Consider the following 24,622-nt stretch of genomic DNA (forward strand, 5'->3'; position numbering starts at 1 on the left):
TGGGGAGAGGATTCTGGAATAAATAGGGAGAGAGGGGGAGGTGGACCGAAGATGGAGAGAAGATAGGTGGAGAGGAGAGTATAGGTGGGGAGGTAGGGAGGGGATAGGTCAGTCCAGGGAAGACGGACAGGTCAAAGAGGCGGGATGAGGTAGTAGGTAGGAAATGGAGGTGCGGCTTGAGGTGGGAGGAAGGGATGGGTGAGAGGAAGAACAGGTTAGGGAAGCGGAGACAGGCTGGGCTGGTTTTGGGATGCAGTGGGGGGGAGGGGAAGAGCTGGGCTGGTTTTGGGATGCAGTGGGGGAAGGGGAGATTTTGAAGCATGTGAAGTCCACATTGATACCATTGGGCTGCAGGGTTCCCAAGCGGAATATGAGTTGCTGTTCCTGCAACCTTCGGGTGGCATCATTGTGGCACTGCAGGAGGCCCAGGATGGACATGTCATCTAAAGAATGGGAGGGGGAGTTAAAATGGTTCGCGACTGGGAGGTGCAGTTGTTTATTGCGAACTGAGCGGAGGTGTTCTGCAAAGCGGTCCCCAAGCCTCCACTTGTTTCCCCAATGTAGTGGAAGCCACACCGGGTACAATGGATACAGTATATCACATTGGCAGATGTGCAGAATATCTGCTTAATATGGAAAGTCATCTTGGGGCCTGGGATGGGGGTGAGGGAGGAGGTGTGGGGGCAAGTGTAGCATTTCCTGCGGTTGCAAGGGAAGGTGCCTGGTGTGGTGGGGTTGGAGGGGAGTGTGGAGCGGACAAGGGAGTCACAGAGAGAGTGGTCTCTCCGGAAGGCAGACAAGGGTGGGGATGGAAAAATGGCTTGGGTGGTGGGGTCAGATTGTAGATGGCGGAAGTGTCGGAGGATGATGCGTTGTATCCGAAGGTTGGTGGGGTGGTATGTAAGAACGAGGGGGATCCTCTTGGGGCAGTTGTGGCGGGGGCGGGGTGTGAGGGATGTGTTGCGGGAAATGCGGGAGACGCGGTCAAGGGCGTTCTCGACCGCTTCGGGGGAAAGTTGCGTTCCTTGAAGAATCTGGACATCTGGGATGTGCGGGAGTGGAATGCCTTATCCTGGGAGCAGATGCGGCGGAGGTGGAGGAATTAGGAATAGGGGGTGGAATTTTTGCAGGAGGGTGGGTGGGAGGAGGTGTATTCTAGGTAGCTGTGGGAGTCAGTGGGCTTGAAATGGACATCAGTTTCTAGCTGGTTACCTGAGATAGAGACAGAGAGGTCCAGGAAGGTGAGGGATGTGTGGGAGATGGCCCAGGTGAACTTGAGGTTGGGGTGGAAGGTGTTGGTGAAGTGGATGAACTGTTTGAGCTCCTCTTGCTCCCGAGAGGCGGCACCGATACAGTCATCAATGTATCGGAGGAAGAGGTGGGGTTTGGGACTTGTGTAGGTGCAGAAGAGGGACTGTTCCACATAACCTGCAAAGAGGCAGGCATAGCTTGGGCCCATGCGGGTACCCATGGCCACCCCCTTTGTCTGTAGGAAGTGGGAGGAATCGAAAGAGAAGTTGTTGAGGGTGAGGACGAGTTCGGCTAGGTGGATGAGGGTGTCGGGGGATTGGTCGGGCCTGCGGGACAGGAAGAAGCAAAGGGCCTTGAGGCCATCTGTATGAGGAATACAGGTGCCTAGGGACTGGACGTCCATGGTGAAAATGAGGTGTTGGGGGCCAGGGCATTGGAAGTTCTGGAGGAGGTGGTGGGCGTGGGTGGTGTCAAGTACGTAGGTATGGAGTTCCTGGACCAAAGGGGAGAAAATGGAGTCCAGATATGTGGAGATGAGTTCGGTGGGGCAGGAACAGGCTGAGACAATGGGTCGACCAAGGCAGGCAGGTTTGTGGATTTTGAGAAGGAGATAGAAACGGGCCTGAGATTTCCTATCTCTGCCACACTTCTGGACAGTGAGTTCCTGTATTTCACGACCCTCTCGGTGAAAGAAGTTGTAAGGCCCTTGATAATTGCTGAGCCACCATCTTCAATGGCTGAAGTCCTTTTAGATGCTGCATCATTTACATCTACAGCATTTACTATAGATTCATCTGCTGTATTTCGCTTGAGGCACGGGTTGAGTGTATAAGGTGCAGCAACAGATTGAGTCTGATCACACCGCTTACGGTAACTTGGAACCTCAGAGACGACTCAGCATTATTATTTCCATTGACAGCTTTTTCTTCAAAGTTGAGTGCTGCAGGAAAATTCATATGGGCCTGAAAAAAGCGAACCAGCATCTGCAGTTCTTTGCTTTGGAGAATTACAGGTTTGTTGTTGTCCCAGTTTAAGTCGAGCCGCAGATGGCAAGTTCTTCAGCGTGTTCGGTTTCCTTACAATTGCACATTTCCAGCAACCTGCAAGACTTTGCACGGAATAGAAAGGGTGGGAGTGGGCTAGGCAAAAAGAAAAATTCTTTAACCCATTGCCCCAAAGAAATCTGGATCGCCCGAACTGCAACTTGGTCCCAAAACCCTGCCCGGTGTGACGCACTGGGCAGGAGGTTCCGGGTGACGTCGGCGGGGAGGGCGGGGGACCTCCTTTGTGACATCACAATAGAAGACACCGGTTGGCCGGCAACGGCGAGTGAGTTATTCGCGCGTGCGCGGTTCCACTCGGCAGAAGGGTGCGAGCGTGAGAGGCTGGCGGGTGGAGGAGGAGGCCGCGGGTGGAGGGTAGGTGGAGGGTGAAGCAGTTCGTTAACTTTTCTGACGTCTGTGTCTGTGAGGGGAGGAGGTGATACGTTAAGAGAATCGGAAACGATGTCGGAATTCGACGCTAATCCGTTCGCGGATCCGGTGGATATCAATCCCTTTCAGGTAAGTTTGTAATTTGGTGCTGGTGCGTAAGAGTAAACAATTTTTTTTCCGGGGCGGTTTTCGCTGGGCAGCGGAGCGTCGAGGCGCAATCCTGAGTCGACCGAACCTGCTGGGCGGCTGATTGACGTGGTGTCCGACCAATCAAGGAGCTCGTGCCTGCTTTCCACGCCCAGTCAGCGGGGGCGGGGGCGGGGGAAAGTCGGAGGGCTCCAGCGCGTTCGGTTGCTGCCGCACCTTTTTGTTGCCTTCTCTGCCTCTTCACCGCAAGTCGCTGGAAAACGCAGCAGCCGTTGCCCACACCCATCACATAAAAGCTACTGCTTATTATTCCAAATACTCCCCTGACAGGATGTCCTGAAGCATTATAGTCATTATTCACGTCGGTTTTGTTTCTGTTTTTGTTTTTCACCACCACCTCCAGTGTCGTTTTATCACTTTTTGTAATCTGGAGACGAGATCCGTTCGCGACACGAAATGTGATCAGAGATAATGGGAACTGCAGATGCTGGAGAATTCCAAGATAATAAAATGTGAGGCTGGATGAACACAGCAGGCCAAGCAGCATCTCAGGAGCACAAAAGCTCCTGAGATGCTGCTTGGCCTGCTGTGTTCATCCAGCCTCACATTTTATTATCACGAAATGTGATCAGTACGGGTTTAGCATAACCCTCTCCTTTCTCGTCTCGAGTTATTTATCTGAAGACGTGAGCAGAAGTAAGCCGTTCAGTTATGTGCACCGCCATTCGACGAGATCAGGGCTGAGCTGACATTCCTCAATTTCATGTCCTCGCCTTTTCCCCTCATTGCCCTCGATCCCCTTTACAAACATGGGTAGGAAGTAGTGGAGAAACCCAGTACGTCTGGGAGTATTTGTGGAGAGAGAAACACGGTTAATGTTTCGAGTGCAGTGACCTTTCTTCAGAGTTTGACTCCCTTACTGATTAAAAGTCTTCTTGAATATGCTTAATGACAGCCTCCTGTGCTGAAGAATTCCAAATCACTTGTCTCTGAAAGTATACATTCCTCCTCAGTCTTAAATGGGTGCGCCCCCCCCCCCCCCCCGACTCTATATAATACTACCTGAGATATTGTGAGACTGCTGCAGTGTTACCTGGTAAAATATTTTACAAGTTTTTCAGTGATTTTTGCCAGACTGGGGTTTGGCTGGGAGCAGGTGCAGCTCACTCCTTAGCAAAGATTGCACAACAAGCTGTGGCTGACACCCATCTCAGTTATTTCTATACTTTCATTTCAGAAACTATCCTTGAAAGAATACCAAAAGCATTATAACTGCATTCTTAACAATTTCTTTTTTTTTGTACTGGCTGTAGCACTGTATCATTTTTGAAGTGTGAAGAGCAGTGTAGTGTAAATGTGGTCTAACAAAGGTTCAATGCAGGTTTAAAATAACCTACTTTTAAGATCCAGAGCTAATCTACACAGGCACACCTCAAGCATCAGTTTTATATTACTTCAGACCCACTTGTTTATATTTCCAGTTGTGTGCGTTTTGCAGAGCACTTGGTCAGAAGTTACACAACACCAGGTTGTTGTCCAACAGTTTTATTTGAAATTGCAAGCTTTTGGAGCAGTGCTCCTTTGTCAGTTAACCACCACAGTGCAACTCTGGCACCTCTGTTACGAGTACTTGGGTAAAGACATCCAGCTAGAACCCTATCTGCAAGTAATCCAGTCTATATATGCCATCATTTGACTTGCCTCTTGTGATGTTGGCATCACTGGCAAAGAAGTATTTGTTGCTTATCCCCAAGTAAGTCATGCTGAATTGCCTTGAACCGCATTAGTCCTTTTTTTTGTGGGTAAACCTAAAATGCATTTCGGGAGGCTCTTCCAGATTTAAGGTACAGTGACAATAAGGGAGGAAGTACATAAGCTCCAAGTCTGAATTTGCTGTGGCTTGTTGGTGTTTCCATGTACCTACTGTCATGTTTTTAATTTGTAGGAGGAGTGTTTGGAAAGTGCTGAAGGAAGAGCCTTCTCAAATTGCTGTAGTAGATGCAGCCCACTGCTGCCACAGTGTATTGATGTTGTAGGGAGTAAATGTTGATGGTAATCCATGGGTTGTGATCACATAGGCAGCTTTGTCTTGGAGCCTTCTGTATTTTCTCTCCTGTAAATGTTTAGATTTTTCTTGAGTGCATCTGTTTGTCTCGGACTTAATTGGTAGCTTTTCCATATTCTAACCACTCGTTTTTATAGGAGCTTGTCCCAAATTCCTGATTGCATTTTTAGTCAAATATTGAAACCTCTAATTTTAGACTCTTACCCAACATGAAAGCACTTCTGTATGCCCCATTAAACTTTTAAAGAATTCTATTCTGTCACCTGCATGAATAATAATTAGTTGTCTCGCGAGACCAAAAAGCCGCAATATTTAGTGTAATGTTTTAGAATAACTGAGGAATTTGAAGTATTGTCCTTGTCAGTTTGTCTATTTTTTACACCTTCCCTAGGACTACCACATCGTTTGTATAAAATTTGAGAGCAGAACAGTTCACAGTACCAAATGTGGTCAAACCAAGTTTTGCATAACCTGCTTTTCAAGATCATCCCCTGAGAAATGAACTGGATGTGTAATTTGTGGCTGTTAATGACATGGTCAGCCCGTCTTTTTCTTAAACCGTGACACTTTCTGATCTCTTTGATCCTCTGAATACGTTTTTATTTTTAATATGTTAACATCTATACTTACATTGTGGGGCAGTGTAATAAGAACATTTTAAAACAGGAGAGACTTCCAGCCTCTTGAGTTAGTTGTAATTTCCTCACATTTTTGAGCTTTTGGTTTCTAAGATGCAGCAGAATATTTGCAAATTATTTCTTGCTGGAGGATACTATCCTTTGACAGGAATTGAACATAAAAATAAGGATGGAATGCTTCGGTTAAATAAGGTATTGGTGAGACCATGTTTTGAATGCTATGTGCAGTTTTTGTCACTTTTTTTAAAAAGACATAAAAAGCTGACAGGGATATTCAGAGCCAGTTCAATTTAATACCTGGAATCGGTAGGTTGTCTGACGATGCTTTACACAGGCTAAGCTTGTTTCTGTGAAAGTTTAAAGGAATGGGGAATGACTTGATTGAAGATTCTGAATGGTCTTGACAAGGTTGATGTGAAGGGCTGTTTCATTTTTGTATGATAATCCAGAACTAGGCACTGTTTTGAAATTAGACATCACCTTTTAACGACAGTGGTGAGGAGAATTTTTGTTTTGAGGGTTATGCGACTTTGGTGCACTCTGCCTCAGAAGGTGATAGAAGCAGGGTTAATAAATAGTCTTGAGATGGGTGAATAGATTCTTATTAGACAAGAAGATGTGGGGTGGATGTGTTAGATGACAGGGTGGAATTTGAAACAATGAAGGATCAGCCATGACCTTGTTGAATGATGGAGCAAGCTCAAGGGGCTGAATGGTCTACTTTTGCTTCATTAATAAAAAGTGGAAGAACTAGTTTGTTATCTTGGCTTTTGCGCAGCTGAACAATTGACCTGTTGCAATTAGAGCATAGGTCACTTAAGTTTTGGTGGAAGCTTAAAACTGATGTCTAGAGGTAGATTGCCTGTCAAAGATTACTGTTGCAAGCTTCAGATTCTGGAATAGTTTGGCCAAAGATAGAATATTCTGTTCAGAAATAATTATGGAAAAATAAGTTTAGATTTGAAGGAGGTGAGCTATTAAATGAAAAACAAAAGGAAATTGCTTTGTAGCCACACTACATCTACAGAAAGAGAAATAGTTAATGTTTTATGTTTGTTGCCTTCCATCAGCTAAAATATCTGGCTTTGTGCTGTGGAATTAAACAAACACTTGTCACTTCAATTTGGGCAGTAGGCTGTCAATGTCAAATTTATCATAAAACTATAGCATTCCAGTATAATACTATTTCTGGGAGGAAAAGCTTGCTGCCTTGTGTTGAATATTGTAAATAGGAACAAACAGTTTAGAGCAAACAGCCTAAAGTAGACTATTGGAAATAGAGGCTGGCTGAACATGATGGGATGTTTTATTATGTAAACATATATAATTGACTAATTGAGTAAAACTATTTTTATAAATGAAAGCTACACATGAACTGATGATAAACCAGTTGTTTTTGAGCAATGCAGAGCCACAAAATGGTTTCATCTTGATGGGTACTTGTTATAATTACTGATCATGTGTTTTGTTTTATTAATACACTTTCGGTTAGGACACAACTTTCAAGAAATTGTCAGAATTGCATACAGAGGAGCACGTGAAAGATAAAGCTGTGGAGGAACTTAAGGAGGGAATTCAAGTCCACGCCATAGGCAGCTGAAGACTGATAAGATCTTCAGAGGGCTTGGCAGGGTGGATGTTGACAGGAATATTTGTTTTGTTCATTCATGGAATGTGGGTGTCAGTGGCTGAGCACTTATTGCCTACTTCTGGTTGCTGTTGATTAGGTGGTGGTAAATTGCTGCCTTGAAATTCTGTTTTACACTTGGTGTAGGCAGACTAACAATAATATTAGAGTTCCAGAATTTTGACCTGGTGACACAATGAAGTCACAATGATGAGTGGCTTGGAGGGATGATGTTTCCACACTTCAGGTGCCCTTGTCTTTGTCGGTGGGTGTGGCTGTGAGCTATTGCTTCCCCCTTTTATATACTCTGCGTGGACCTCAGGTCTGAGCCTGGCACCGACTTCTGCAAGCAAAAGCTATTGTTTCAGCACGTTGGCTGGCATCTGCGGAACCTTCAGGCAGCTGTGCAGCTTAAAGGGAATATTTGATCATCAGTTTGGAATGTTTCTGTGGTATTACTTGTCGCTGGTACATGCCACTGATGCTCAGTAGCAGCAGAAGGAATGACCACTTGTGACTGTGTCATTCCAGTGGGTTGATGTTTCCTGGATGGTGTCAGGCTTCGAGTGTTGCTTGAGCTGCACTCATCCGAGCAAGTGGGATTACTCCAGCACAGTCCTGACCAGTATTCTGTAGATGGCAGGTAGGCGTTGACAGTGAAGAGAAGGGTTACTTGCTGGTTTCTTAACCTCTGACTTTTCCTATAGTCAGAGTATTTGGGGTTAGCCCAGTTCAGATAACTCCCAGGATGGAATAGTAGGGAACCCCCATGATGAAGCTATTGAATGTCACAATGCTGTTTCACCTTGTGGTAGAAAGCAAAAGTAGTGGACATAGTTTGAGTCAGAGACCATTTTAGACTGCCATTTGGGACTGACAGTTGTCAGTCTTGGAATACCCTTCTCCAGAACTTGATAAAGACAAAGTAATTGTTCACTTGTAAGACAGATTTAGAATAACTTTCCTTTGAGTGAAAAGCCTATTGTTTTAAACTCTAAGTGCTGTCAGCACTGTCCCCATTAAATTGCCTCTGATTAAACTGGTCACCATAATTCTGTGATAACAAAGTGTGGAGCTGGATGAACACAGCAGGCCAAGCAGCGTCTTAGGAGCACAAAAGCTAATGTTTCAGGCCTAGACCCTTCATCAGAAAAAGGGGATAGGGAGAGAGGGGGAAGCAGATTGAAGATGGATAGAGGAGAAGATAAGTGGAGACGAGACAGGCACGTTTAAGGGGTGGGGATGGGGCCTGTAGAGGTGAGTGTAGATGGGGAAGTAGGGAGGGGATAGTTCAGTCTGGGGAGGACGAACAGGTCAAGGGGGCAGAATGAGGTTAGTAGGTAGGAAATGGAGGTGCGGCCTGAGGTGGGAGGAGGGGATAGGTGAGAGGAAGAACAGGTTAGAAGAGTGGGATCGAGCTGGGCTGGTTTTGGGATGCAGTGGGGGAAGGGGAGATTTTGAAGCTTGAGAAGTCCACATTGATACCATTGGGCTGCAGGGTTCCCAAGCGGAATATGAGTTGCTGTTCCTGCAACCTTTGGGTGGCATCATTGTGGCACTGCAGGAGGCCCGGGATGGACATGTTGTCTAAGGAATGTGAGGGGCAGTTGAAATGGTTGCGACTGGGAGGTGCAGTTTTTTTACTGCGAACCGAGCGGAGGTGTTCTGCAAAGCGGTCCCCAAGCCTCCACGTGGCTCCCCCTCGTCCTCACGTACCACCCCTCCAACCTCCTGGATCCAACACATCATCCTCCGACACATCCACTATCTACAATCTGACCCCACTACTAACGACATTTTTCCATCCCCACCCTTGTCTGCTTTCCAGAGGGGCCACTCTCCCCATGACTCCCTTGTCCGCTCCACACTCCTCTCCAACCCCACCACACCAGGAAGTGCTACACTTGTCCCCATTCCTGGTCCCTCACCCCCCTCCCCTGCCCCAAGAGAATTTTTCCACATCAAGCAGATATTCACCTGCACATCTTCCAATGTGGTATACTGCATCTGCTGTACCCATTGTGGCTACCTCTACATCGGGGAAATCAAGCGGAGGCTTGGGGGCTGCTTTGCAGAATACCTACGCTTGGTTCACAATAAACAACTGCACCTCCCAGTCGCGAATCATTTCAACTCCCCCTCCCATTCCTTAGATGACACATCCATCCTGGGCCTCCTGCAGTGCCACAACGATGCCACCCGAAGGTTGCAGGAACAGCAGCTCGTATTCCACTTTAGAACCCTGCAGCCCAATGGTATCAATGTGGATTTCACAAGCTTCAAAATCTCCCCTCCCCCCCCCACTGCATCCCAAAACCAGCCCAGCTCAATCCCTGCCTCTAACCTGTTCTTCCTCTCTCCTATTCCCTCCTCTCTCACCTCAAGCCGCACCCCCATTTCCTACCTACTAACCTCATCCTGCCCCCTTGACCTCTCCATCCTCCCCAGACTGACCTAACCCCTCTGTCTCTACCTCGCCACCTACAATCACCTCTCCAGGCCCCATCCCCGCCCCTTAAACCTATCTGTCTCCTCTCCACCTGTCTTCTCCTCTATCCATCTTTGATATGTCTCCCCATTTATTTCAGAACCCTCTCCCCAACGCCCTCTTCTGATGAAGGGTCTAGGCCCGAAACGTCAGCTTTTGTGCTCCTAAGATGCTGCTTGGCCTGCTGTGTTCATCCAGCTCCACACTTTATCTCGGATTCTCCAGCATCTGCAGTTCCCATTATGTCTGACCATAATTCTGTGTTCAAATTTTTGTGATGAATAGAGGGAAACATTAACAGTGCAAGAACATAACAGTTCTGTGACAAAAATCACATGGACTGTCTACCCGAACAGTCTTGGCAAACACCTGTTTCAATTCTGCATGGCAAAACTTAATATTTTATACTGAGATAAGATAGAGGGCAATTGCCACTATACCTGAAATTATACCTCCACACCTGGGTTCAATTAGCACAAAAATCAAAGATAATATTCTCAGTGCAATATTGAGGTGCTTTGAGGTTGTTGTTATGAAAACGGCTATTTAAATGAGAAAACCTCCCTATAATTTTTAAAGGCAAAGTCAGAAAATATTAAGCAACCCCCCCAGTGGAGTGCTGTTGCAAGAAAAAAATTACCAACTCTTGTGTAAGGAAATGGAAACTTAAGATTAAAATCATATTTTCTGGAGTGATGATGCACCTCCATCCCTTGTGACACCCACCAGTCTCGAAAGGTCTTATTTGTACTACTGTTGAAAACCGCATGCTCCCTATCCAGGGACACCCAAGCATGGACATCTCTGCAAAAGAGGGACAAACTGTAGGATCCGTGACCCCTTCTGCAGTTTGCTGCCTGGACCCATTAAGGCCAACTTGTTCAGGTGCAGGAATAGACCCATGAGAACGCCCTCTGACTTGTCTGCACCTCCTCACATCAGATGTCTGGGGCTGAAGTACAGCTAATATTTGAGAACTCCCTTCAAAAATGGGTTGCTGGAGTAAATAGCAATGTGGTGAGATGGCCAACTCCATTTCATGGGACAGCAAACTTGAACTAAGTGACTTACCCGTGATCCTAATTTTTTTTAATAAAAGACAAACTACTGATGATGAACACTTTGCTGATTTTAACTGCTTTGAGGTCGAATTTGTAGAACAGAAAAGTTGTGAAGGGTTCTCGGGCTGGAGGAAGCTATAAAGATGGAATTTGGAGGAGTGGCAGGTAGAATCAAGGAAATGATGAGAATTGAAATAGTCTTTCCAAACCAAGAGCCAGTGTAAATCAGCAAGCGATGAGGGAAAAGAATTTGATCCAAGTGCAACCAGCAGAAATCTGGCTGAGTACAAGCTAGGAAGGGTGGAATGTGAGAGGCCAACCCAGAGATGGAGAGGCAACAATTTGACATTACTGGCTTGGACCAGTATGACATGATAATGTTCAGTTTACTTAAGCAACTGTTTTAAAAAATAAATGGATAGACTAGCCAAGATTGAAAATGGTGGGGAAACAGAACAAATTCATTTATGTGGAAGCGATGAATTGTTAATTCAACAGATTCTCTACGAAAATGATAATCTGATACAATTTGTTTAATTTTACCAACTTATTTGAATCTACACTGCACTCATGTGTTCCTTTTTGGTTTAGTTGCATGTTTCCTAAGCTTCCATATTGAGTTCCTGAACAAATCCCCTATCAGCAGTCAAAAGTCTGTGTTTTTGTATTTCAAATTGTGGCAAATGAGACCAGGTATATTTTTCAGATTCTTTCTGATTCAGCTTTGGTAAATTTTGCTTAATTTCCAAATAAATTTGTGACAGTTTCACTGCAAGTTATTTGGTGAATACAACTTAGACCAGTTTAATTCCATGTCTTAATCATTTCAACTAGTGCTATGGCTGATGCCTTCACAATGTTGCAATCTGCTTAGATATTCTTTTTTGTTCAGAACATCCCAGGAGGCCCTTGTATATCTCAAGTACATTTTACTCAGTTCCTCACTGACCGTGATGAACATCTTGTTCTCCATTCTTATTTATAGAAGAGCAATCATCAAATTGTGACTCCACTAAATGAGTAAAAATTTCATCACTTTAATGTGACACAGGGTAACTTTACTGTCTTCTAGCAAACAAGGCAAAATTTGCATTTATATAGCCATTTTCATAACACAAGAATCTCAAAGCACCTCTACTGCACGGAGAATATAGTCTTTGGTTTTTTTTTGTGCTGACTGAACCCAGGTGTGGAGATATGATTTCAGGTATAGTGGCAATTGACCTCTGCTGTCTTTTTTTTCCAATGTAAAATATTAAGTTTTGCTATGCAGAACTGATATAAACAAATGTTTGCCAAGACTGTTTGGGTAAGCAGTTTGAGAGTTTTATCACAGAACTGTTACGTTCTTGCTCTGTGACTATTTCCCTATTTTTCACAAGAATCTGAGTAGAGAATTATGGTGACCAATTTAGGCATGGGCAACTCAAGTCGTGACTGACAACCAAAAGTTGCTTGAAATTCAATCAACTTTTTTTTTTCCTGTATTTTGTTCCTTGTTCTCTTTCTCGCCCTGCCTTTCCCACACCCACATCCAGATGAGTGGTATTGAAGTCTGCAGTTCAGGTTCTGTACTTGTTCTGCGCTGAATTAGGCAATCTGTCTCTGCTGTCATCTCTGTGGCCTAGTGCCAAACTGATGCATTTACTGAGCCTAATTTTTGAATAAACTGAGAAAGTAAAATACTTTGCCAGGAACTATATAATATTACATGTTCTGTTTTCCACTATCTCCCTTTTATTCTAAAGTAAATAGTCATTAAAATGCTCTATTGGTTTAAAAATAAGTTATTGTGGAAGTGAGGAGCAGTAATTTTTGGTTAAAACATTCTTTGTTTATGAAATTTGGAGAAGTGCATTTTGTAACAGTTCAAATTTAATAATGCTGTATAGATTGGCTTTCAGTAAACTTAAATGAGATGCATCATTACACCTCCTGGTGCAGGTTATATCCACAATGAGACCATAAGAGAGAGAACTTGAATTGGACAGTTCAGCATATACAGTTTTCTCCGCCGTTTGATCATAGCTGCTATGTTTCCCAATCTCCTGCTCCAAGACACTCAATGACTTGGCCTCTGTGGCGAGTTCCACCAATTGGCAACCTGTTGACTGAAGAAATTCCTCCTGGTCTCAGTTCTCAAGGATCAACCCTTCATTCTGAGGTTGTGCCCTTGGTCCTTGCCACTCCTACTCTGGAAACAACTTCTCCGCATTCACTCTCAGGCTTTTCAATGTTCTGTAAGTTGCAATCAGATCCTTCCTCATCCTTTTTAAACTGAGTATAGACCCAAAAGTCCTCAACCATTCCTTGTATGATGAGCCCTTCATCCCTGGGATCATTCTTATAATCCTCCACTGAACCCCCTGCAGGCCAGCACATCCATCCTTAGGTATGAGGCTCAAAACTCCTGTCAATATTCCAAATGTGACCAGGGCCTTAAACAGCCTCAACAGTATCTCTGCGATTTGTTTTAGCCCTCTTGAAATGAATGATAATGTTGCGTTTGCCTTTCTAACTGCCAACATGTTAACCATGAGAACCCTGAACGAGTACTCCCAATTTTATGCTTCAGATCTCTGATGCCATTCCACAGTTAGAAAATAGTCCGTGTATCTTTTATTTCCTCCCCCCGCCTAAACCATAGCCTCACATTGTATTCCATCTGCCACTTTTCTACTCTCCTAGCCTGTCCAAATGCTTCTGCAGCCTTCTCACTTCATCAACGCCACCTGCCCCACTACCTGTCTTTGACATCTGCAAATTTAGCAACAATGCCCTTGTCCAGATCATTTAATATATCGTGAATAGATGTAATCCTAATGCAGACCCCTGCGAACTCTGCTAGTCACCAGCCGCTATTCTAAAAATGGCTCCTTTTATCCCCATTGTATGGTTTCTGCCAATCAGTCAATCCTGTATCTGTGCCATACCTTGCCCCTAACACTGGTCTTTTATCTTATTTAGCAGCCTCCTGTGTGGCACCTAGTCAGAGGCCTCCTAGAAATTTTCTTAATTAATGTCCACTTGCTGTCTTCTGTTCAACTTTGTTGTTGCCTACTCTCAGAATTCTAACAGATTTGTCAGGCATGACCTCCCCTTGACAAAGTTGCACTGATTCAGCCCTATTTTACCATGCACTTTCAAGAACTCTGCAATCTCATCCTTAATAATGGATTTTGAAATCTTTCCATCAACTGGGCTCTGTCTAATCGGCTTATAATTCATTGTCCCTGCTTCTCTCTTCTCTTAAGCAGGAGTGTAACAATAGTCTGTGATTGCACTGATTCTTGAAAGATCACAATGCCTCCCCTATCTCCACTCTTCTCTCCTTCAGACCTTGTGTGTAATCCAGCTGCTTTGGATGCTTTCAGATTCCCCAGCACCCCCTCCTTGGTGATGGCCTCTCGAAATTCTGGTATGCTGCAAGCATCTTCTGTGAAAACTGATGCAAAGCATCTATTAAGTTCCTCCACAATTTCTTTGTTCCCCATTACTGTTTCTCCAGCCTCCTTTTCCAGTGGCCCAATGTCTATTCTTGCCTGTCTTACCTCGTAGATATCTTAAAAGAAGATTCCAAGGGTATTTTTAATATGGCTAGCTTACATTCACGTTTCACCTACATTCTTATTGCATTTTTTTCAATAATGTTCTAGTTTTAAAGGCTTCCCACTAATCTTCACACATTGTATGTTTTTTGTTTTGCTTTTATGCTGTCCCTTCACTTCTCTTAGCCACGGTTGCCTTGTCCTTCCCTTGGCATGTTGTTTCTTCTTTGACATGAACTTCTGTGCCTCCCAAAATACCCCCAGAAACTCCTGCCTTTGCAGCTGTACCATCCTCTTTGCTTGACTCCCCTTCCAATCAACTTTGGCCATGTCCTCCCTCATATCTTTGTAGTTATCTTTACTCAATCGTAAATATTGTTATATCAGATGCCACCATCTTCCCCTCCAGACTGCACGGTGATTTCTGTCATATTATGGTCACTGTTCTCTGGGGGGTCGGGGGGTTCCACAAATTCCTTTTCAGATTCACTACCAAACTGATCTAGTCCATCTCCCTGTTGAAGTCCCCACATTTATTGTAATCATGCTTTTCTTGCATGATATACATTTATGCTCTCTTGTCTATTACAAGTCAAGGGGTTTCACAGGATTTATTGTTCAGTGGTATGCTTTTTTGGTTACTATCCTAAGCTTTTGTGTATCCCAAAGCATGTGCTCCTGGCCCTCAATCTGTAACAATGTGCTAAGAGATGAGTTAATCTTTGCTAACACGAGCAAACTTTGGAAATTTTGGACATCAACCCCTTCTTTTAGTTCCAGCTGACTTTAATTGTATTATCACTTGAAGGAATGGAATATTGTTTGCTCTATACAATTTTTAAAAAGAAGCAAATATTTGAATCTTTTTCTGTTTAATCAATCAACTTTTACCTCCAGTTCAACTGTATCAGTTTGTTTCTAAGTCAGCCATTTTCCTCAATACGTAAGTGTCTTTTTCTTATTAAATCATGCATGTTATCTCCATAAGTCAATAGTTCACACTAAAATGCACATTTATTATACAACCTCTGTATTTTATACAGGTATTGTACTTGACATTTGTAAGTTAGTGCAACTAATATTTGTATATCCATCTCAAATTTAGCCAACCAGTTACATTCGTTTGGCCTGTTGCATTCTCTGTAATTTAGCTATGGAAATTTTACTAGATTTTTTTGATGGACAAACTTAACTTTTGTTCAAGGTTGTTTTTCATATTTGTTCTCTAGCAAACCTGTACCCAAAAGGGAAATCTGATAGTTTCCTTTGTCATTTCCATATATTTCATTAACTGGCATTGTATCTCTACATTGGGGAAACCAAGCAGAGGCTTGGAGACCGCTTTGCAGAACACTTCCGCTCGGTTTGCAATAAACAACTACACCTCCCAGTCGCAAACCATTTTAACTTCCCCTCCCATTCCTTAGACGACATGCCCATAATGGGCCTCCTGCAGTTCCACAATGATGCCACCCAAAGGTTGCAGGAACAGCAACTCATATTCCACTTGGGAACCTTGCAGCCCAATGGTATCAATGTGGACTTCACAAGCTTCAAAATCCACCCCCCCCCCGCCGGCCACTGCATGGCAAAACCAGCCCAGCTTGTCCCCGCCTCCCTAACCTGTTCTTCCTCTCACCTATCCCCTCCTCCCACCTCAAGCCACACCTCCATTTCCCACCCACCAACCTCATCCCGCCTCCTTGCCTTGTCCGTCCGTCCTCCCCGCACTGACCTATCCACTCTCCACCTGTCTTCTCCTCCATCCATCTTCGGTACACCTCCCCCTCTCTCCCTATTTATTTCAGAACCCTCTCCCCATCCCCTTCTCTGATGGGTCTAGGCCCGAAACGTCAGCTTTTGTGCTCCTGAGATGCTGCTTGGCCTGCTGTGTTTATCCAGCTACACATTTTGTTATCTTGTATTTCTATTACATTGCTTTCAGCTTTGAGTTTTAAGCTTTGTCTCAGGTGTTTTTACTTTTTTCAAGTTTGGGTCCAGGGGTCTTAAAATGTGCATGAAAATATTGCTGAGTGTCCCTCAATGCATTTATATTTTGCAATTATCCACTAATTATAAATAAACTTTTTTATAATGTGTAGTGTAAACCCTAAAGGATTTTTCATGCAATGGCTGCTACTTTGCTCTGACAGATTTAAACTTTAGTTTGATCAATGTAACTTCACTAATGCCCAGACCACTTTAAACTATCTGGACAGTAACTTTGAGACAAATTAGCATCTCGTTTTTGGTGAATGATCACGAATATATAGTGTGTGTTTGACCATGCTTGGAATCAAGAATCAAATGTAATACTTTCACAAAAACATTTTATGGAGACTGCCATAAATCTCTGGCAAATATTTATTAAGTCATTCATTTCAGTGAAGTGGAATTCATATTTACACACAAACCACCTCAAGCTGCTTCAGCACTAGTAGTTCTATCTACAAAGCACAGTAACGCATTGATTTGTTAGGTGCAAACAACCTGTGATATTTTAATACTTGTGGTTCAAGAAAGTCTCCTTGATTTCTCTTGCCTCACATCTCTTTGAAGGTCGACTCCTTGATGCATAGTTTCTAATCAAACTGTTCAAAGATGTTGTTATATGCCTCTGATCAGGTGGGGCTTGAACCAGGCCTCCTTGCTTAGAAGTGGGGATACCTTCACTGTGCCACAAGACTTAGAGGTCTGCTTACAGACCTTGTTACAGTTGGTTTCTATGAAAAATGTTTGGTACTTAATTATCTTTAGCCTAAATCCCTTTTTTCATGCGTGTTATTACTGAGACACTCTAATTATAGAGGATGTATTGGGATGCTAGAGGTAATCTTGATTGTTCACCTGGAATTCACGTGCTTGCTTTCTGTAGATCTTGCTAGACAAAAGAGGATGGTAGCTGCTTTTTTTAAACACACTCAACCCCCTTCCCTGAACTGTGGTAATGAGGTGGATTTTAATACTGTGACTTTCCGTTTCTATATCGGCCAAAATTGAATCTGATATATTTATGGTGTAGATAACTCTTCACTATATGATGTTTCTAAAATAAGTGGTGAGGATACTTCTAAAGTAACAGTCTTGTATGTTAAATTGAATTGTTATTGTAAGACAATTAAGTTTTAAAACTATTGCAAGTTAGATTTTAGGTGTGTTATTTGAAATAAGACAGTAAACATATGTTTATGGGGCCATTGTAGTGTAGCAACATTTCAGCCCTGAACTAGTAATCCAGAGCCCCAGGGTGCCATTCTGATTGTGAGTTAAAGTACAATAATGGAACCTGGTGGAAATTAAATTCAGTTAGTAAATCTGGAATTGAAAGCTAATCTCAGTATGGTAACCATGAAACTGATCATTGTTGTACAAATGAATTGTTGTCCCTAATATCCCTTTTGTTTTAAGGGAAGGAAATCCATTTCAAGCCCACCGACTCCCACAGCCACCTTCCACCCCAACCTTCAGTTCACCTGGGCCATCTCCAGCACATCCCTCACCTTCCTGGACCTCTCAGTCTCCATCTCAGGCAACCAGCTTGTAACTGATGTCCATTTCAAGCCCACCGACTCCCACAGCTACCTAGAATACTACACCTCCCACCCACCCTCCTGCAAAAATTCCATCCCCTATTCCCAATTCCTCCGCCTCCGCCGCATCTGCTCCCACGATAAGACATTCCACTCCCGCACATCCCAGATGTCCAAGTTCTTTAAGGACCGCAACTTCCCCCCCACGGTGATTGAGAACGCCCTTGACCGCGTCTCCCGCATTTCCCGCGACACATCCCTCACACCCCGCCCCCGCCACAACCGCCCCAAGAGGATCCCCCTCGTTCTCACACACCACCCTACCAACCTCCGGATACAACGCATTATCCTCCGACACTTCCGCCATTTACAATCCGACCCCACCACCCAAGACATTTTTCCATCCCCACCCCTGTCTGCTTTCCGGAGAGACCACTCTCTCCGTGACTCCCTTGTTCGCTCCACACTGCCCTCCAACCCCACCACACCCGGCACCTTCCCCTGCAACCGCAGGAAATGCTACACTTGTCCCCACACCTCCTCCCTCACCCCCATCCCAGGCCCCAAGATGACATTCCACATTAAGCAGAGGTTCACCTGCACATCTGCCAATGTGGTATACTGCATCCACTGTACCCGGTGCAGCTTTCTCTACATTGGGGAAACCAAGCGGAGGCTTGGGGACCGCTTTGCAGAACACCTCCGCTCAGTTCGCAACAAACAACTGCACCTCCCAGTCGCAAACCATTTCCACTCCCCCTCCCATTCTCTTGATGACATGTCCATCATGGGCCTCCTGCACTGCCACAATGATGCCACCCGAAGGTTGCAGGAACAGCAACTCATATTCCGCCTGGGAACCCTGCAGCCTAATGGTATCAATGTGGACTTCACCAGTTTCAAAATCTCCCCTTCCCCCACTGCATCCCTAAACCAGCCCAGTTCATCCCCTCCCCCCACTGCACCACACAACCAACCCAGCTCTTCCCCCCCACCCACTGCATCCCAAAACCAGTCCAACCTGTCTCTGCCTCCCTAACCGGTTCTTCCTCTCACCCATCCCTTCCTCCCACCCCAAGCCGCACCCCCAGCTACCTACTAACCTCATCCCACCTCCTTGACCTGTCCGTCTTCCCTGGACTGACCTATCCCCTCCCTACCTCCCCACCTACACCCTCTCCACCTATCTTCTTTACTCTCCATCTTCGGTCCGCCTCCCCCTCTCTCCCTATTTATTCCAGTTCCCTCCCCCCATCCCCCTCTCTGATGAAGGGTCTAGGCCCGAAACGTCAGCTTTTGTGCTCCTGAGATGCTGCTTGGCCTGCTGTGTTCATCCAGCCTCACATTTTATTATCTAAGATAAAAATGAATAGGCTTCTGGTAAAACTATACTTTGAGAAATATGTCCAACTTCAATCAACAATGTGAAAAAGTGGCATTCATGCCAGTACAAGAGCCAAAGGGCTATTCCCAATTGGTGAAGAATTGAGTATGGAAAAGATAGGAAGGAGAACATTGGCCTCTCACCCCTGAAATGACCTCAACTCGTGAAATAGTATTGTAAAACAAAGCTGGGCATTAAGTAAAAATTAAAACAAGAGGGCTGATTTGAGTTGAAGGTAAGTGTAGGTGGATTCTGAGGACTTTTTTATATAAAAAGATCAATGTATGAAACAATTGCAGGCAGAAAATAGAAATGATTAAACAAAAGTTAAGACCTTGAAGTTATTTGAATAATAAATGCATACCTGGATGGGAGAACTGGTTTTTCTGGATGGCTCTTGTGAATCTTTATCTTTGGATTAAAATTTTAGCTTCTCGAGTTATATGGTTTCATTTTCAAGAACTTGCTGGGGGTGTGAAGAGAACATTGAAGAGGATTTAATCAAAGAACTAAGAGAATCTGTTCTGATGAAGAGTTGAAACATTCAGTTCTTTGAGTTAACTCTTCTTTCAGATGCTGCCAGACCTGCCGAGTTTCTCTGGTAGTTTGCTTTTGTTTCAGATTTCCAGCATCTGCAGTTCTAAGTTAACTCCTTTTTAAAAAAAAACCCCAGAATGCCTCTGCATTTACTATCAGCTGCATTAAGCTTGTTAAACCCTCCAGCATGCCTGATCTTGCCAATCAGCAAGAGTTCTCTCATTAGTGGCTGCTAATCAAACATTATTAAGCTGGAAAAGGTTTGGGAGGGCAAGGTAGGACTGGATGATAATGAAGCTGTATAATTCGTGTAGTTTGGCTATCTTTCTCTGCTTTTACAGCTTGACTGAATTTGATTAGTCAAGTTGAATGCCACCTTAGGCATCTTTTCAGTAAATGTACAATATACTGAGGACAGTAATTGGTGGTAAACTAATATAGGACATTAATTGGAGTAGTGAGCTAGTTTGATCTTAAGCTAGAAAGTAGACTTCTGATTTTGCCCTAATATTTAACTTGTTGATTCAATTTTGCAAAGTAACTTCATTACTGATGTATATGCCAAATGTTAATGCATTTTTTTGGTGTTCAGTCAGTTGGGGCTAATTATTGTTGGCATTTGAAAGACACAGTTGATGGAGAAAGATCATTATTCAACCTGCATTCTGAACCTTCAAAATTAGACTTGAAATTGCCATTCAGATTACCAATGGGAATAACCAAAATGGAATCAGTTTCATCAACTTAGCTCATGGTGATATCTGGTGCTGCTTACTAAAATTTCATTTGCTTCAGTTTCAGCTAAAGAAACAAAATAAACAAAGAAAATTGTATATTTGTGTCTCCAGGAGATACTACAAAGTGTAGTCGTAGCAGCTGTTACAGTTAAAATATTAAGATACGTTTTCAGCTGATCTGTGAAATCATTCTAATAAGTGCTGCCAAGGCACCTGACAACATTTTCTGCTCTCGGAATAGTGACACATTTGTTGAAAGCTTGTGTTGGTTTGGTTTAATAACCCATCTGAAAGATGACATCTTTGCCAGTGCAATACTGCCTCTATACGGGGGCTAAAATCAGTTGAAGCACATTTTGCTACTTTGCCCAAACACCCTGTTAAATTCACTTGGGATGTGAAACCAGGGAATTTACTGCTAAATCTAGAAATCCACCCTGACAAATGAGACACTTTTTTAATGCACTGATTTCTGAACTAGTTGTAAATGAGCGCTTCATCAGTTGCAAAATTGAAGACTTAATTTCTTAAGCCATAAAACATGTATTACTGCAACTGGGCCTGTTCAATACAGCATGCAATTTAATATCCAGCTGTACCTTCAAACTTGGCAAATTGATTTTCTTCTTTGTCCATAAACAAAAGGACAACCCCCTACTTTGGCAATGTTGTGAAGGCAATCCATGAATCTCTTAGAAACAGTGGTGCCAAAGGTTTATGGTAAGCCAGGCATTAAAAGGTTTCCACTATATTACAATTTTTTTTTAAGAACATTGAAGTAAAAGAATGGCATCTCTTCGTGGAACTGTTGAAGAATGGTATGCAATTGAACAGCTTAAGTTAGAAGTCCCCGACTTAATTGCCACCAATTCAAATGAATAGACATTGTGCTTTTGTCTACCCCGGGGGCGGTGGGGGGGCGCTTTTGGAAAATTCTGTTCACCTGAATTTTTTTAGGGGACAAGTCTCTACATTTTATTCATGACATTAATAAACTGTTGTTGGCTTTTGAATGGGTGCAATCATATGTGACTGTATGGCAGTCGTTTTAATACAGCAATGAAGCATTTCTGTTGTCAGTTAAGTTTAGTGACATCAGAGGCAAATGTATTATTCTGTTGTGTCCTTGATTTAATTTTATGGCAGTCACGGAGATAGGGATGCTTTGTCTGGGCTATCTGAGTTATTATGGTAATCTTTACTGTCAAGAAAAGATAGCATTGTCTCTATCTAGGCATTGAAAATGAAATACCAGAGGATGCCTGGCTCTCGAGGATCAGTACATCAGTGAGTTAGTACTTAACATGATGGAGTAAGGGTAGTTGACTGGAAAAGTAAGCTTGTTCAATTATTTTATTCACTAACCTTGCTGGTGTTGTGAATTGCAAATACCGTTGCTTAAATAGAAGCCAGAGGGAGAGATTGAGAAACACATGAGGATGTTCAGTATAGTACTATTTGAGATGAGATCAGAAAGCCACCTGTCTAGTTCTGTGTTCAGTTTAATATTCACCCACTAACTAATCTAGATTCAGATCTTCACTTTCACACTTCCCACTTCCTTGAGAGAATCTTGTTCTTTTGAATACTATCGCTTGTGTTCTTAGCCAGTATGTTTCTGTTTCCTCAGGATCCGTCAGTGACTCAGCTGACGAATGCCAACCAGCAAGGTATTGATGACTTCAATCCATTCACTGAAAACTCCAGGCTGGTAAGTTTGATTGCTACATCATCATTTTTGCTCTCTGGGCCAAAAAACAAACTTCAGCACTCCTTATGTCTTGGGCTGCGCACAAACTGGAAAAATAGGTTCAGACTGCTTGAGTTTTACTTCAGAGACAGGAAGGAAATGATAGCATTAATTGAATTTATTGTCACATGTACTGAAGTACAGTGAAAAGCTTTGTTTACAAGCAGCTCATAGTAGGCAAGGATGTATAGATGAGAGGTTGTAAAAAGAGTAAGACACTCATACAGTTTACGTTGCGTAAGGCATGCGAGATCAATGTTACCAAAATCAGCATTATTTGAGGCCAGAAAGTCCATTTGTCTGTCTAATAATGGTTGGGAAGAACCCATTCTTGAACCTGCTGGCGTGTGTTCAGGCTTCTATATCTTCTGCCTGACAGTAGTAGTTGCAGGAGATCATTACTGCGGACTTTGTCGGCAGCCTTCCTGCGGCAGCGAGCTGTGTAAATGGAGTCCAGTGTATTCTCTGCTTTGCAGCCAAGAAAAATTGTTAATCACTTGAGCTTTTGGTCTTAACTGGGTTGAAGAAGTAATTTCAGAAGATTATATTGCTTTCCTTTCAATGTAGATGATTGGTTAGATGAGTAACTAAGGCAACATTGAAAACTTAGCAGAAAGCTGTCAAAATGTTGCTTGTATAATTTTGGCCAACTGAAAATTCCTCAAGAGATTTTTGCTTTGTGATTTATTAACACGTCAACTTTTATTTTAACACACTACTTATTTGTAGAAAGATGTGATTTAGTATGAAATATTTTTGCATGGTACTGTTTTGGGATTTGTTTTATTGGTGGTTTCGTTTTAAATGTCTACTTAATAGTTTAATTTAGTGCAATAATAAAAATATTACCAACATACACAAATGGCTGTGCCAGGTTTCATCAGAGGAAATGTGAAGAATAGCCAGAAATAATATATTAGCTATTGGAAACCAGTTATTTCAGATCTGCATTATTCAGACATTATGAACAGCAAATGTAAATGTAATCTATAAGTTAGTTGTTTTCTTCTGATTTTCTCTACACCCCACTGAGGTATCAACCCCAACTGGCATTGACTTTAACCCATTGACTTATCACCTCACCTAAGTGGGCTGATAGTGAAGGTAGGAATCAAATGCCCCTAAATCTGACATGGTTACGACCTGATGTGTATTCCCAGCAGAGAACACTTGATAAGGATCAATAATGTATGATCTTTTTCTCCCCTCTTCCTTGGCCGTGTGCCTTGGACTAATGAGAGGATCCCAGGTATCACTTCGCTTTAAGGGTGAACTTTTAAAAATTCATTCATAGGGCGTGGGCATCACTGGCTGGTCAGAATTTTTACTTATCCCTAGTTGCCCTTGAGAAGGTGGTCATGCACTGTCTGCTTGAACCACTGCAGCCCATGTGTTGTAGGTAGATACATAGTGCATTTAGGGAAGGAATTCCATGATTTTTGACCCAGTGACACTGAAGGAACAGTGCTATTTTCCAAGCTGGGAGAATTTGCAGATGGGAGTGTTCTCATGTTTCTGCTGCCGTCCTCCTGGAACAGTGGTTGTGGAAGATGTTGTCTAAGACCCCTTAGTGAATTTCTCTAGTGCTTCTTGTCGGTGGTACACACTGCTACTGCACGTGGAGACAGTGGATGTGGTTCCAATCAAATTGGCTACTTTGACTTGGATAGCGTCAAGCTGCTACCGGAGCTCTGTTCACCTGGGTAACTGGGGGCATCCCATCACTCCTGGCGTTATTAATTCATTCCCCAGATGAGGGCATCACTGACTGTGCCAGCATTAATTGACCGTCCCAAAGTCAACTACGTTGCTGTGGCTCTGGAGTCACATGTAAGCCAGACCAGGTAAGGATGACAGTTTCCTTCCCTAAAAGACATCAATGAATGCAGATACCCAGGTTTTGTGGACAGTTGACAGTGGTATCGTGATCATCATTGGACTCTCTAATTCCATGTTTTTGTTTTGGTGGGATTTGAGCCTGGTTACCCAGACTGTTACCTGGGTCTCTGGATTAACAGTCCAGCAACAATACTACTAGGTAATCACCACCTCAAGTGACTTGTCTCATGTGCCTCCCCACTTGAGCCTTGTAGATGGTGGACAAGCTTTAGAAAGCCAGGCAGCAAATTATTCGCTTTAGCATTCCTAGCCTCTGACTTATGCTTGTAGTCAAATAACTTGTATGGTGAGCTCAATTAGGTTTCTGCTGAATGGTAAACACTGCTGCCGCCACCACTACCAATGCCCAAAAAAAAGAAAAACCAAGGATGTTGATACAAGGGATTCAGTGACAATAACCCAGTTGAAATTCAAAGGGCAGTCTTATTGGAGATGGCCATTGCTTTGCATTGTATGGTACGAATGTAACTTGCCATTATTCAGCCCAAATCTGGATATTGTCTAAATCTTTGTGTTTGAACACAAAT

The 24,622-nt window shown here is 43.4% G+C and overlaps 1 protein-coding gene across 1 annotated transcript in view; it reads left to right on the top strand.

Moving 5' to 3' along the window:
• The first annotated feature begins 2,611 nt into the window (after positions 1 to 2,611).
• The window catches only part of scamp2 (secretory carrier membrane protein 2), a 40,633-nt gene continuing 18,622 nt past the window's right edge, over positions 2,612 to 24,622 (top strand). The window contains exons 1-2 of the mRNA XM_048520617.2: positions 2,612 to 2,813; positions 22,077 to 22,157. Coding sequence (XP_048376574.1) covers positions 2,757 to 2,813; positions 22,077 to 22,157 — 138 coding nt within the window. The 5' untranslated portion in view covers positions 2,612 to 2,756. The remainder of the gene's footprint in view (positions 2,814 to 22,076; positions 22,158 to 24,622) is intronic.

This window comes from Stegostoma tigrinum, chromosome 36 (genome assembly GCF_030684315.1).
Source record: "Stegostoma tigrinum isolate sSteTig4 chromosome 36, sSteTig4.hap1, whole genome shotgun sequence".
Taxonomy (NCBI): domain Eukaryota; kingdom Metazoa; phylum Chordata; class Chondrichthyes; order Orectolobiformes; family Stegostomatidae; genus Stegostoma; species Stegostoma tigrinum.